Here is a 13,454-nt window from a genome sequence, read left to right as displayed (position 1 = left end):
AAAGCCAAGCAGGGTCAGTTTTAAATAGCTCTCACCCTATTCCTTTTTTCCTAACATGAAATGACCATAATCGTAGGGGATATAAGGTAACTGCTAGAATATGATGTCCCAGCATTAGTGAAGTAATGCTGTAAATCATGCTACCACGCTATTTCTGCGAATCTGTAAATAAGGCATGAAACGTTAACCTGCAGTACAGAACACGTTAGGGTTATTTTGCCACACTCAGTATGGAGGGCAAGTCACACTGAGCTTTAAGTTCAGCTCTTCAGGCCTGCCCGGCCTGTCCCGCCTCTTCTCTTTCTGATTGGGAGAGCTATCCAACCCTCCTTGTTGTCTGGGTTACTATTGGCTGTTGGTCCAATCAGTCTTGTGTCATCCCTGCTCTTTAGCACAAGTAAACAAACAAGTATTGCTCAAGAGCAGTGTCCTGGCTATCCTCAGAAAGGATTCAGCCAGGAGGGTGTTACAAGTGACGCTCCATAGCTTCCAGTCTTTCAGAATGTCTTCACCGGGCCCAGGAGAGAGTGTCCAGAGCGAAAGAGGCATGGCGCGGGAGAACTTCCTCTCTCCCATGACGCCCTGGCTCTCCTGTACAACTTCAGAAATCAACACCCCGGTGACTGCAGGAAAACGATCTCAAATCACTCCTACAACCTAATACTATCTCTTAAGTGAACGTGTAACAGTTCATGGAACCGGCTGGCCTTTCACAGGCCTTTTTCTTTGTTATAGTCATTTGTTCCTTTAATTGTAAACAAATTCTGAAGGACTGCTCTTTTTCCAGCTTTTGCCCATAAATGCTGCTGTTGAAACTCTTATTTTACACACCAAATCTCTTGTTTAGCCTTTGAATATTTTCTATTCTCTCCATTCACCTTGATTATTTCTTCTGAGCAGATGCCATTTTCAAATCTGGATTCTGAGAACCAGCATGGGGAAGTTGACAAGGCTTTCTTAAGTCCAAGAACTACTATTTTCCATGACTTTTGAGGCAATCAGTTGAAAAGTGCCTTGCCCTGTACACTACTAATTTCCTTAGATAACAGTTCTCACTAACAAAGAGTTCCCTCTTGTAATCCCAAGAGGGAATGTATTGGGAGCATGTAGTCATTTGGTAAAACAAATGATCTCTTGGTACAACTGCTGTGGAAAATGGTATGGAAGTTTCTCAAAAGATTAAAAACAGAACTACCATCAGTTCAGTTGCTCAGTCGTGTCTGACTCTTTGTCACTCCACGGACTGCAGCATGCCAGGCTTCCCTGCTCATCACCAGTTCCTAGAGCCTGCTCAAACTCATATCTATCAACTTGGTAATGCCATCCAACCATCTCATCCTCTGTCATCCCCTTCTCTTCCTGCCTTAAATATTTCCCAGCATCAGGGTCTTTTCCAATGAGTCAGTTCTTCACATCAGGTGGCCAAAGTATTGGAGCTTCAGCTTCAGCATCAGTCCTCCCAATGAATATTCAGAACTACCATATGACCCAGAAATTCCACTCCTGGATATATATCTGGAAAAACCCCACTAATTAAAAAAGATATCAATACACATACCCCAATGCTCATATCAGCATTATTTACCATTGCTGAGATATAAAAGCAACTGAAGTGTCAACAACATTCATCAACAGATGAATGGGTAAAAATGTGATGTACATATGCACATACAATCAGCCACAAAAACGAACAAAATTTTTGCCATTTCCAGCAACATGGATGGACTTGAAGGGCATTATGCTTAGTGAAATAAGCCTGAGAGAGAAAGAAAAATACTGTATGATATCACTAATATGTGGAATCCAAAAAAATACAACAAACTCTAGTGAATATAACAAAAAAGAAGCAGACTTTGCAAACATGGGGAACAAACACTAGTGGTTACCAGTGGAGAAAGTGAGGGAGGGGCACAAGACGGGTGGGGAGTGGGAGGCACAAGCTTATATGTGGAATCTAAAAAATACAAGTGAGGCAGCTACTCACCTTAGTCTGCCTGCTCTCCCACTGTGAGCATACTTTCACTTAATAAATCCTCACTTTGCTTTCTTGGAAAAAAAATAAAACTACAACAAACTAGTGAATATAACAAAAAGATGACTCACAGATACAGAGAACTGGTGGTTACCATGGGAGGTGGCAACACAGGAGTGGGAGAGGCACAAACTTTTGGGTGTGAGATAGGCTCAAAGGTGTACTGTATTACACAGGGAATATAGCCAATGTTTTGTAATAACTGCAAGAAAAAGTAACCTTTAAAATTGTATACAATTTAAAAAATTTTCCGTTTAAAAAGATCTCTTCTATCTAATCTTCCCTCATTTTAGCATGAATGTATCCTCTTTGGCGTTTTTTTGTAAAGGATCCAGTTCTACATAACGGGCTGTAAAAGCTTCAAGGACACAAAGCTTTCAGGGTTCAATGTGTAATTGTTTTCTGCGATAGCCTAAGTCTTCCCCTCTGGTTCTTCTCCCCCATTATGGATTACCACAGTTCTCATGGTCATCCATTTCTTTCTGTTCTAATGGTCAGCACAAAGTCAAACCTTTAACATCTTTGTGGGTTATTGTACACAGTCTTTTATTGTTCCTGCTGTCAAAAATGTAGATTTAGGTATATCTTTTAACTGAATTATACATAATTCAAATTATGAACATGGTTAACCATTCTTCAAAAGATGGAAATTTAACCAAACTATTTTGTACATTTTAATATACCCTAAAACTTTTCTAGAAGAATATTTTATTAATAGGACCTAGTAGTGAGTAGACAGATTAGAAAAAAAAAACAAATTGAAATATACAGCAGCGAAGTGCATGCTTTATAATCTATGGATCCATGTAGAACATAGCATGTAGGTTAGTCAGGCATTCTGTAAATACTTATCACATGAGTTGACGCATTTGTATTTGCTGAGAGACTTCCTAGCTTGGATGGGGATGGCAATGATCCACAAGGCTTCTTTAAATCTGTTTGGTTCACATTCCTCCCTCTGTAGCCATCTAGCCAGTTTGTTGTTCTTCACTCAGCCAACATGTAGTCAGTACACATTTGCCTATTGCGTGATGTATGCTAGCATGTCTGTCATGTAACAGCGGATACAGCTGGGGAGGCCGCTACCAAAGGAAGCACGTGTTTGTCATAAAACAAAGGATGGTGCAGTAATAAAGGGACATTCCGGGAAGGGGTACCATTTGAGGACGAGGTGGAAGGGGTGACTGTTTACCAGCACAGACTGGGAAAAGGGTTTTCCTGACAGAGGAGACAGCTTGAACAAGGGGCAGGGATGTGACAAGGCATGGTGCGTTCCCACTAAGGAACTGGGTGGCTCCCATTGAGAGATGTTTGGTGACAGGAGATGCTGCCAGACCTGGAGGTTAGGCCTGGATTGTGAAGTACTCTGTGTCATGTGATATGGAGTCAATGGGGTCATTAAATACTAATATTAAATAGGTGAGTGAAGCATGACTCTTCTTTTGTTTCTGTGTTACCACTTGCAGGAGGCGAGTTCTGATAACAGGCTGGACGACAGTTTGAAAAAACACCCAGATACAGGGAAGGCAGTCACAAGTTGTTTTTCAATTGCCCGGAGCTGAGATAGTCAAGGTTTGAAGTCCAGCATTGTTACTTTTGTCAAAAGATGCACTTACCTGTTTATGGGATTCTGTGGACTGGGGTAGGCAGCTGTCTTTTCCGCTTGGAGACCTCCTTAAGGAAGTAGTGAAGAGCCAGGACCTTGTGGAGGCTGGGCCCAGGGAACTCGAAGAGTCATTATTTTTCAATCTGAGTAGAAAGAGCAACACTGACCAGAAACACTGGGGTGGTCTGTGGATTCTTAGCTTCCATATGGGCTCTGGGCAGTTGCTCCAGCACTTCAGGGTGTTGACGTGAGTCTGGACCAGAAAGGAGCTGGGCTCACCCAGGCAGAGGTCTGCTTCCATAATCTCGTAATTGCGTTCTTCTCTCTGGAAATGACAGTTTCTTGTTATTAGTGCTGCTTAAGGGGAAGCCACTGTCACAGGAAGGCTTTGTGTCTTTCACCCCTGCCCCAGGCCCCAGCTGGCTTCCCGTCTAGAACCCACAGTACCCTCGAGCACAGTAAACAAGGTAATCAGGGCACAGAAAGGTCATATAGATCTGATAGACAGAGTGCCTGAAGAACTACAGACAGAGGTTCATGACACTGTACAGGAGGCAGTGATCAAGAAAAAGAAATGCAAAAAGGCAAAATGGTTGGCCTCTGAGGAGGCCTTATAAATAGCTGTGAAAAGAAGAGAAGTGAAAAGCAAAGGAGAAAAGGAAAGATATACCCATTTCATTTGAAAAGACCCTGATGGTGGGAAAGATTGAAGGCGGGAGGAGAAGGGGGTGACAGGATGAGATGGTTGGATGGTGTCACTGACTGGATGGTCATGAATTTGAGTAAACTCCAGGAGTTGGTGATAGACAGGGAGGCCTGGTGTGCTGCAGTCCATGGGGTAGCAAAGAGTCAGACATGACTGAGCGACTGAACTGAACTGAACTGAAGATCATATAGACTACCCATCTAGTGTGATTACCTCTTTTCATTGCAATCAGGGTAGAAATAAGTGAATGTCAGTTTTTAAATAACAAAGGCACAATTTAGGGTCCGACTTGGCTTAACTAGTTCCAGGTGCTATAAGTTTGTGTTGTTTCCCTAATCACACCTTATATGACCCTTCTGGGTCATGGGGAGGTGTGGTGGGGGTGTCCTTGTGTGCATCCTGAATTGTTCTCTGAGGGGGGATCCTTAAGATGTACACTGGGGGTCCTTTGAAACTTTTGGTGGGGTTCTTGGGATCCTGCGGGGAGTTCTTCCAGGCCTTCCTGGGAGGTCCTCAGAAGAGTGTTCTCTGGGCTACCCTGGGAGGTTCTTCATGCAAGGGTGCTCAGGTGGGTTTTAGAGGTCCTGAGGGTTCTAAGAGGGCTCCTTTGGGCCTTCCTGAAGGGTCCGGGGCTGGTATTCTCTGAGCCTTCATGGGGGTTGTAGGGCTCTCTTCCAGGTTTTTTGGAGGATTCTCCAGAGGGTCCTCAGAGCCTTTCTGGAGAGTTCTTGGAATCCCCAGGGGTCTTTTTGGGGCCCTCCTGGGACGATCCTGTGGGGGTGTCCTCGGGGCTTCCCTGGATGGTTCTTTGGGGATCCTCAGGGGGATCCTTGGGGGGCTCCTTGAGGCCTTCCCGAGGGTCCTCTAGAGAGGGTGTCCTCCGGTTTCCCTGGGGGTCCTCTGGGCCTTCCCAGGGGGTTCCTTGGGGATCCTTGGGGGGAGCTCTGGAGGGGGCCTTAGGGCCTTCCCGAGGCATTCTCCGGGGGCGGGGTGGGGGGGGTGTCCCTCGTAGGGTCTTCAGGGTGACCTCTGGGAGAGCTCCAGTGCGGTACTCAGGAGGTGGTGAGTTCGGCCCTCACAACCGGCAGCACGCCATCTACTGCCTACCTGTCGTGTGCGCTCAGTCGGGAAGGGGCAGCCGTCGTGCGTTTGTCGGTGACATTCCTTTCCCGTGCTCTGTACGGGCGCGCGACGGGAGGCCCGCAGTCCTCAGGTGAGCGGAGGCCAGGGCCGCCTGGGACCGGTGGGGCTGCGAGGAGAGGGACCTAATGAACCTTGAAGGGCGGTCGAGGCGGGGGGCTTTTCGGCTACGCCAGCCCAAGACTTTTCGGGTCCCCTCTGGTGGGCGGGACCAAGCCCCAGACAGGTACTTTGGCAATGTACTAGAGGCGTGGCTTAGCTGTCGGGCGGGGCGGGGCCTCGAATCCCGGGGGGGGGTGGTGGTGGTGGTGGTGCCTTGGTTTCCCCCTCCCCCCGGAGGGCGGGGCTTGGCTCTCTGACGGGGCGTGGCGAGGCAGGGCTCTCCCAGGGGTGCTCGGCTCCCCCGGGGGGCGGGACTCCGCGCTCCTGGGGGCGGGGATAAAGCTCCCTGGAGGGGCGGGAATAAGGCTCCCTGGAGGGCGTGGCGTGGAGTGGCGGGGCCGGGCTCTCCGTCCGGGCGGGCGGGGCTCGGCTCTCCGGCGGCGCGTGCGCACGGGCGGCGGCGGCGCGGCGGCCGTCAGTCGCCGGCATGGCGGTGTGCGCTCGCCTCTGCGGCGTGGGCCCGTCGCGGGGATGCCGGCGCCGCCAGCAGCGCCGGGGCCCGGCCGAGACCGCGGCGGCCGACAGCGAACCGGACACGGACCCCGAGGAGGAGCGCATCGAGGCGGGCTCGGCGGCGCTGTCCGGGGCCGGGGGCGACCGGAGCGCGGGCCCCTCGTCGCCCCCGCGATGCTCGCTGCTGGAGCTGCCGCCCGAGCTCCTGGTGGAGATCTTCGCGTCCCTGCCTGGCACCGACCTGCCCAGCCTGGCCCAGGTCTGCACCAAGTTCCGACGCATCCTGCACACTGACACCATCTGGAGGCGGCGCTGCCGGGAGGGTGAGTGCGCCGGGGCGCGGCCTGGGCCCCAGGGGCCTTGACTGGGAGGGGGTGGGGTGGGGTCCCCACGGGCTCTGGCAGGGCAGCTGCCATCGAACAGGGATCCAGGGGGGAAGGTCCCAGCCGTCGGGTGCTGCTGTGACCCCGGGGGCCCCTGCCACAGATCCGGGGCGCGGGTTCCGGGCGCGGCGGAGTTCATGGGGTGCTCAGAGAGGGTTGCGGGGGTGCCCCAGCTACGGGGGCCAGGACGCCGAGGGCAGTGACGCGAGCTGGGGCTGGGTTTAGGCCGGGGAACTAGCTGACGTCTGTGACACCCTTCTCGGTCCCCAGCCCTTGGGGGCGGAGCTGACGAGATCGATGAGGGTGAACTTGAATAGTTAGGGGAGTCCGAGGGTTTGGACGGTCTCGAGGGCGAGGACCTGGTCTATGAAGCGGTGGGTTGTGAGGCGGGCATTGCTGGAGGGCGCTTATGCCCCGCTTAGGGATGCTGATGTCCGAAGTGAGGGTGGTGAATAGTTTTGTAACAAATCCCCTGAAAACAGCTTTACTTAACCCAGAGTTCAGGGCTCTGTATTCATTTGAACGTTGACAGATCGCTGCTGTTCACTAAACTCTAGAGTTTCGGTAAAAAGGATAGGTAAGAAGAAAAATCAAACAATGAAGGACAACAAAGGGAAGAAAGTAAAAAATCATCAGAGATTCTTGCTATCAAAGATAATCCACTCTTAAAATTTTGGAAAACGTCTCTCCCTACGCACATGTGGAGTCATGTACACATTTTTCCGTAAATGGGATCGTATCATTTATGATCTCATAGAGGGTTCAGTATAAAAAAGCTTCATAGTGTTCCACTGCCTGTGTATGCCACAGGCTAGTCCTTTACTGTTAGACTTTTAAGCTTGCAGTTTTTCCTTGTGCCATCGAGACTGCCTTTGTGCATTTTATAGGAATTGGTGGGACTTACATACACCTTTTAGAACTTCTGAGACTATCTTCTTGGGGTATAACTTTCCAAAGTGGGGTTGTGGGCAGCAGGGAGGCTGTGCATCTTGATAACACCTTACATACTCATTGCCCAGCTGTTGGTATTTACACCCCCAGGAAGACTTCATGAGAAGGCCTCTTTCCCCGAATCCTCTCCAGAGGGAGGTCAGTCAGTTCATCATCTTTCTACCATAAAGCTCAGTGGTCAACCCTCAGGATTGGTCGTCAGTGGCTAGACTCTGTTTATCTGCTCTGAGATCCTGGACATGCTGCTTCCCTGGCCCAACTGTTATTGGGAAGTGCTGCCCCCATAGGGTGACTTTGAGGGTAAAATGAGATGATACAGATGAAGCCCTCACACCCTAACTGGTGATGATGCTTCACGGCCATTTTAACTTCACCTCTTTCAGAGGCAAAGAGAGTTCCACCGTTTCATTTGCTTTGTTTTGCATTTTGTACCCTTGTGAGTCCCAGATTTGTCACAGATGTTGCTTTGAGCGTTGTGAGTTTCTCCATCAGTCAGCCAAACCTGTGTGGTGGTCTCCAGGGGGTTGTCTCTGGGGAAACTGTAAGATGTGTAGGAACAGAGGCTAACAAGACTTCTGTGTGACCAGAAAGCTCAGAGGTGTGCCACAGAGTAAAATTAACCAGAGGTACAGCTCAGGACAGGTTCTTATAACTTCTAGTGGAAATATGAAAAGTCCTCCTGAAGATGTAGAAAGGCGTGGGGGCAGATGGAGGACGACTAGCCCTTCCTTTCCTGCTCTTGTGCCTCTCAGTGCAGCTCTCTGGGGACAGCAGGCACCGTGACAGCTGGGTCAAGGCCTCCTCTTCACCAAGGTGGCCTGGCAGCCGGGAGAATTTTCACTCTGAGAAATTAAAAAAATGAAAGACAAACATGGTAAAGCAGACGCCTTCTTAGTCATCCCCAGTAAATAACAGTTAAGTCTTCTATCATATTTGCTTTTGATTTTTCTCCTTTTTTTTTTTTTAAAAGAAGCCTTCTAGCCAGCTCTCAAATCCCTCCAGATCAGCCTTGTCTTTCCCACCCCCAAGAAGCAGCCACGCTTGTGGGTCGATTTTACTTGTATATACATACACCTGTAACATCCCCAACATTGTCTTATCATGCTTTAGTTTTTCGGAAATATATCATCCGTGAGTATTACGCATCTGTCAACTTGTGTTTTTAAATTCTGTCCATGTTAATACATTTAAATCTGGTTCCAGCTTCCTGAGCACTGTGTGGTGGTTCATAATTTGGAGAGGCCGTGTGTGGTCCTTTGCTCGTTTTTATTTTTCTCACTGCACACAGTGTGATAGTGAACGAGCTCATATGTTTCCTTGGATGCAGTTAAATTTGATAATTTCTCTGAGGAATATATCCAGAACTGGTGTTGCTGGGGTAGTGGGTTATGAGTTTTGTAGTTTTGCTAGAAACTGGCCAGTTATCTTGTGGGGGTTGGGGGGGCGGTGATTTTTCACTCCAGATATTAACAGGTGTGTTTTCCTCTTTGCACATCTGTCACGAGGCGTGCACAGGCAAGACACTGAAGGTAACAGGAGTGCTCTGTGCTCATCACAGAGCTGCCTTTGTGGTCTGGGTTCGTTATGTCGTTTAATCCAGTGTCCCCTAAATTTTTTCTGGTTTGAACCATTTGTTTCTAAAAATCTGTGCCAATCTGGGTGAGAAACAGCATCTCATTTAATTTACAGATGGCAGATAACTCATGAAGATGCGCATTTAAAAAAATATAATTATTGGCACTCTTTGGTTTCTCTTATTTGTGTATCCTTAATCTTTGCCCCTTTCCCCATTGTTATTTTTTTATTATTGATTTGCAAGTTTTATTTAATCTGGATCAATTTCTGTTTAATATATGCAGACCATTTTCTCATAGTCAATAGTGCTTTACTTTCAAACTTCACTTATAGTCACTTTTGCAAAAGTTACAGCATTGATCAAAGTTATTTTCTGGTAGCTTTCGGTTTAAGTAATGATTGTCATCCTGAGGTTATGGAGGTTGTCAACAGCCGGGTCTTCAGTTTCACTTGTTTGTTCTGGTAACTTTAACTTCCACTTCATCTGGGTCCAACATTGGGTGGTTGGCAGTCCCATGTAGCATTAACAGGCATCCCATAGGGTTAGTGTAATTACGACTGGAGTATGTGTAAGGATAGTCGTGCGTGAGACAAGTCTCATTTCTCTGAGCCCCTAAACGGCTTCCATCCTGAACTAGACATTTGGTTGTGGTGGGAGATAAGGTCAAAGTCATGTGCACAGAGGCAAAAACCAAAATGATCCCAGCCTTGGTGAGCAGGAGGCGGGTGGTCGCAGCCTACTGGGGTTCCTGGCTCTGAAGCCCCAGGTCCAGCCCTGACACTTGTTAGTGTTCTGGGAGGACGAGTGAGGCGTTAGTGAGCGTGCGTGTTTACCGCTCAGTGTATGTGCCTTTGCTTTCTGTGTTTTGATAATCAGTTTTCCCAGAGGAGAAGACAAGCAATCCGGGGAAGAGGGTGCTGCACACCTGTGTTTTGTTTTTTAAAAATTTTTTAATTAGAAAAAATTTTTTTTCTTACCCCTGTGTTTTATTGCTTCTAAGAGTTTTGGGCTGCGGGCAAGACATGCGAGTCAGGGGCTCTTTTTAAAATGAGGGGATGACTTGGGGGCAGGTGGAGGGTGGTGGGGGAGGGAGCCTAGAAACTTAGAGTGGGGTGGCTGTTACAGTGCTAGCGTGAATCTCACGGTTTTCAGTGTCCTAGCAGCAGGAAACCAACAGTAACAAATCAGTACTTTTTATAGAATTTGGTTTTCTGAGCCCCCTGCCTAATGGAGCTGTTGGATTAAATAGTTTCTTTGGGCAGGTGAAAGAAAGTTGCTACTCAGAAGCCAAATATGTGCTTCTGTTTTGGGGGCAAGTACACCAAATAAGTGATATCTCCCCTCTTATGGGAAAGCAGAGCAGCTCTGGCCTGCAGGGCGGCGCGGGGTCGGGAGTGAGCTGTGTTCTGCCTCTCCCCGTTTCCAACCCCTGCACCCCCCCACCCCCCAGCCGTGTTTTGATGCATCACTCCTTTGGCTCCAGGCCCTCTGCAGTTACTTGCTTGTGGGGCTATAAATAAGCCGTCATTTCTCAGAGCATAGGGCAGAAGCCAAGTCCATTCTTTGCCTTTGACCCTGACGAGGCTTTTCTCAGTTAATACTTCACCGTTTAGTTGGTGAATTTTGAAACACTGGCCATTTTTAATACGGTTCATCTCTGCAGCACTTTGTGAGGTCTACCTGAGGCTAATGCGTCTAGAAAATTCAGACTGTGATTCCAACTCAGAACATTCAAATGATAGCAAAAGATATATTTAGAAGCAAAGGAAATGCTCACACGTAAAGACATAGAGACATAAAGTCAGGTTTCAACTATATAGTATATAATTTGCCCATTTCTTCTCTTGATGGTAAGTGCCTCAGTGACCCCTGGAATAATATTTATATAATATTTTGATCAGTTGTAAGTCTAAGGTGGGCTGCAATTCCATCATAATTAGAAATATCCTTTTCCCATAATGTTTGAGCTGTATGACAGAAATGGGAAAATCAAAAGTAATATTCAATTTTGTATTTGCATACAGAAGAAAACACTGTTTCTGTTCTGTTTGGTGTGCTGACATGAAATGTGAAAAATGTGGCTTTTGATAAACATGGCTGAGCTCGGAAGGATCATCCAGGGAGGAGGTGAAGTGGGCAGGTTGTTGGCTTTGGGAATATTTTATGGTTCTCGTTAAGCAATGCCTGTTGAGCCTGCTTGTTTTGGGGGTGTGGGGTGGGTGGTGGTGTATAAACAGACTGTCCAGGTAGTAGGAGCAGCATCCCTGTCCCAACCAGGAGAAAGAGGAAGCCAGGTTGCCTCCTGGACACACAGCAGGGTCTCAGAACTGGAGGGGAGCCCTTATCCTGTCCTGCTTTGCTCAGTGACAGGACTACAGGCTCTTTATTTTTGGGAGTTGCATCACGTATGCTGCTCCACAGAGTAACCTAATCCTTCCAGTTAGCAGAGTAGGAGGGGTACAGGAGACACTTCCTCTTAGCGGACATCGCTAGCCTCAGAGCAGCAAGCTAGAAAGCGCGTCTGGCCCCCAGGAAGTGCTGAGCCAAGATTCCCCCTTGGCCATGTTTAACTGGACAAACATGGGTGCCTTGCCAGGAAGAACTGCTGGGCTGTATTCACTGTTTGCTGTGTTTACAAAGTGGTTATGTAATTCAGTTGAGGATCTTGGTTTGTCTTTCTGGCTGGAAGGAGTGTGTCTTTGGGACTTTGGAGGAACCACTGTCCTCTGAGAAGCCCAGGACTGGTCCAGGAGGTGGCCTGGGTTCTCACTCATGAGTCAGCATCCTTTGCCAGTGATGCCCTCACTGTCTGCCCCGCGGTGATGGGCAGGGGAGGAACCCGGAGTAGCCCCAGCAGGCCTGCTTGCTGAATATTAGTGGGGTGTCGGGGAGTGTCTGAAATCTGAGAGGAGGTCTGGGGAGACGTGATGGCAGAGTCAGACTCCTGCTTACCCCCTGGTCTCAGGAGTGGGTGGTAAGACCCAGCAGGGGTGTGTGTAGCAGGAATAAGTGTCTAAGAATGACAGATGGGCCTCAGTGGGAGTGGGGCTCCCTTGGCCAGTGGGTGCCCATCATGGAGCTGGACAGGGTCAGCATCTTCTGGCTGGAGGGACGAGGCTCCTGTTGGCACTGAGGCTGTTCATCTTTGCAGAGGTGGAGCTGGTTGGGAAGAAGTCTCATTGACTGTGTAGGTGGTATCAGCTGTCCTGGGGAACTGTTTGCTTAGCAGCCCGAATATTCTAAGTGTTTAATAGGAAATGCCCATGGGCTGCGTCTAGGTTTGGTTTTTACATTCGTCCATCCTGAGATGAGCTGGCTGCAAAGTGCTTTTCCAGATCTGCTACATTATTATTATTATTATTATTTTTAAAAGGCATTTCATGCAGTTACAGTAACAGCTAAGGAAAGCAGCAAGCTGTGGGACACACAGGACTTTGGAACCTGTGCTCTGCTGTTGGAGGGGTGTCCTCAGAGCAGGAGACCTGAAAGCCAGTTGCCTGAAACCCCCCCACCCCAAGCCTGATGGACCCCCCTTCTCTACCAGCTCCCATCCCTGCCTCTGCCTCCTTTTACAGCCTCAGAAATTCCAACCATACTTTATTAAGGGTTATAATTATCCCCTAATCTAGTGCAAACAAAAATGAACTACATTTCCAATCAATATTACCTTTTGGTTTTGTTTGGGGAACTGAGTTTACAGCAGGTGGGAGACGACCCAGCCGCATTCCCCCAGCCCCCTTCTCCCACTGCTGCCTTCTGGGGGCCACGGCTGGGCCCCAGCCTTTCTCCTGCCTTTGCCTTGCCTGGCAGTGCAGTGGCCTCCGCACTGCACCCCCCACCTGTGCCTCCAGGTGTGTCTCTGCCGGCTCCACCCACAGGTCGCCCCATCTGGGCGCTTTGCTGCCTGAGCCTGTCAGTGCTCCTGCGTTGCCCTGGACCCCCAGCCCCGTCTCTGGAACAGCAGGATGACCTGCTGTTCCCACTCTCATCCCATGTGCCCCTCGCTTGCGTCAGAGTTGGTTCTGGCTCTGTGGCCATCCAGCGTGGCAGAGCCCTCCTGAGTGGCCTTTATTGGAGCATGGGGCTGAGTGCCCTGTAACTGTGGACTCCAGGACTGGTGCAGCCCATAGATGGATGTCGCTAACTTTGTCACCTTCGATTCTGACACAGAGTGCCTGCACGTCTTAGCCACGGCAGGCACAGGCACCAGCTCCGTTCACCTCCGTTTTTTCTTCCAGGGTCTTGGGAAGTAGCATGTGACCCTTGGGTCCTCCTGTAGAGGCGAGAGAGTGGAAAAGAGAGGAGAACACTCTTACCCGTCCCCACCCATGGAGACAGAAAAGACCTCCTGCACATTAAGAAACACGTCTGTGGTTGGCAGCTTGGGTAAAACCTGGGCAGCAAGGGACCTCACTGGACGGGAAGTGAGTGAGGAGGGCCGGGAG

General features: G+C 49.1%; 1 protein-coding gene and 1 long non-coding RNA gene across 4 annotated transcripts in view; one reads left to right on the top strand and one right to left on the bottom strand.

The window, feature by feature from the left end:
• Positions 1–1,835: 1,835 nt before the first annotated feature.
• Positions 1,836–5,971, bottom strand: LOC112580214. The gene is made up of 2 exons (XR_006545961.2): positions 5,452–5,971; positions 1,836–3,963 (listed from the first exon to the last, which is right to left on the bottom strand). It is a non-coding gene; the product is annotated as an uncharacterized LOC112580214 (long non-coding RNA).
• A 61-nt stretch (positions 5,972–6,032) lies between these two features.
• The window catches only part of FBXO31 (F-box protein 31), a 36,650-nt gene continuing 29,228 nt past the window's right edge, over positions 6,033–13,454 (top strand). For all 3 annotated transcript variants that reach the window (XM_006046129.4, XM_006046128.4, XM_025268496.3), the window contains exon 1: positions 6,033–6,422. In XM_006046129.4, the coding sequence (XP_006046191.2) occupies positions 6,074–6,422 (349 nt within the window). In that variant the 5' untranslated portion in view covers positions 6,033–6,073. The remainder of the gene's footprint in view (positions 6,423–13,454) is intronic.

The sequence above is a fragment of the Bubalus bubalis genome, chromosome 18 (genome assembly GCF_019923935.1).
Source record: "Bubalus bubalis isolate 160015118507 breed Murrah chromosome 18, NDDB_SH_1, whole genome shotgun sequence".
Taxonomy (NCBI): domain Eukaryota; kingdom Metazoa; phylum Chordata; class Mammalia; order Artiodactyla; family Bovidae; genus Bubalus; species Bubalus bubalis.
Note: the sequence above shows the minus strand (reverse complement) of the source record. Positions and strands in the feature narration are given on the sequence as shown.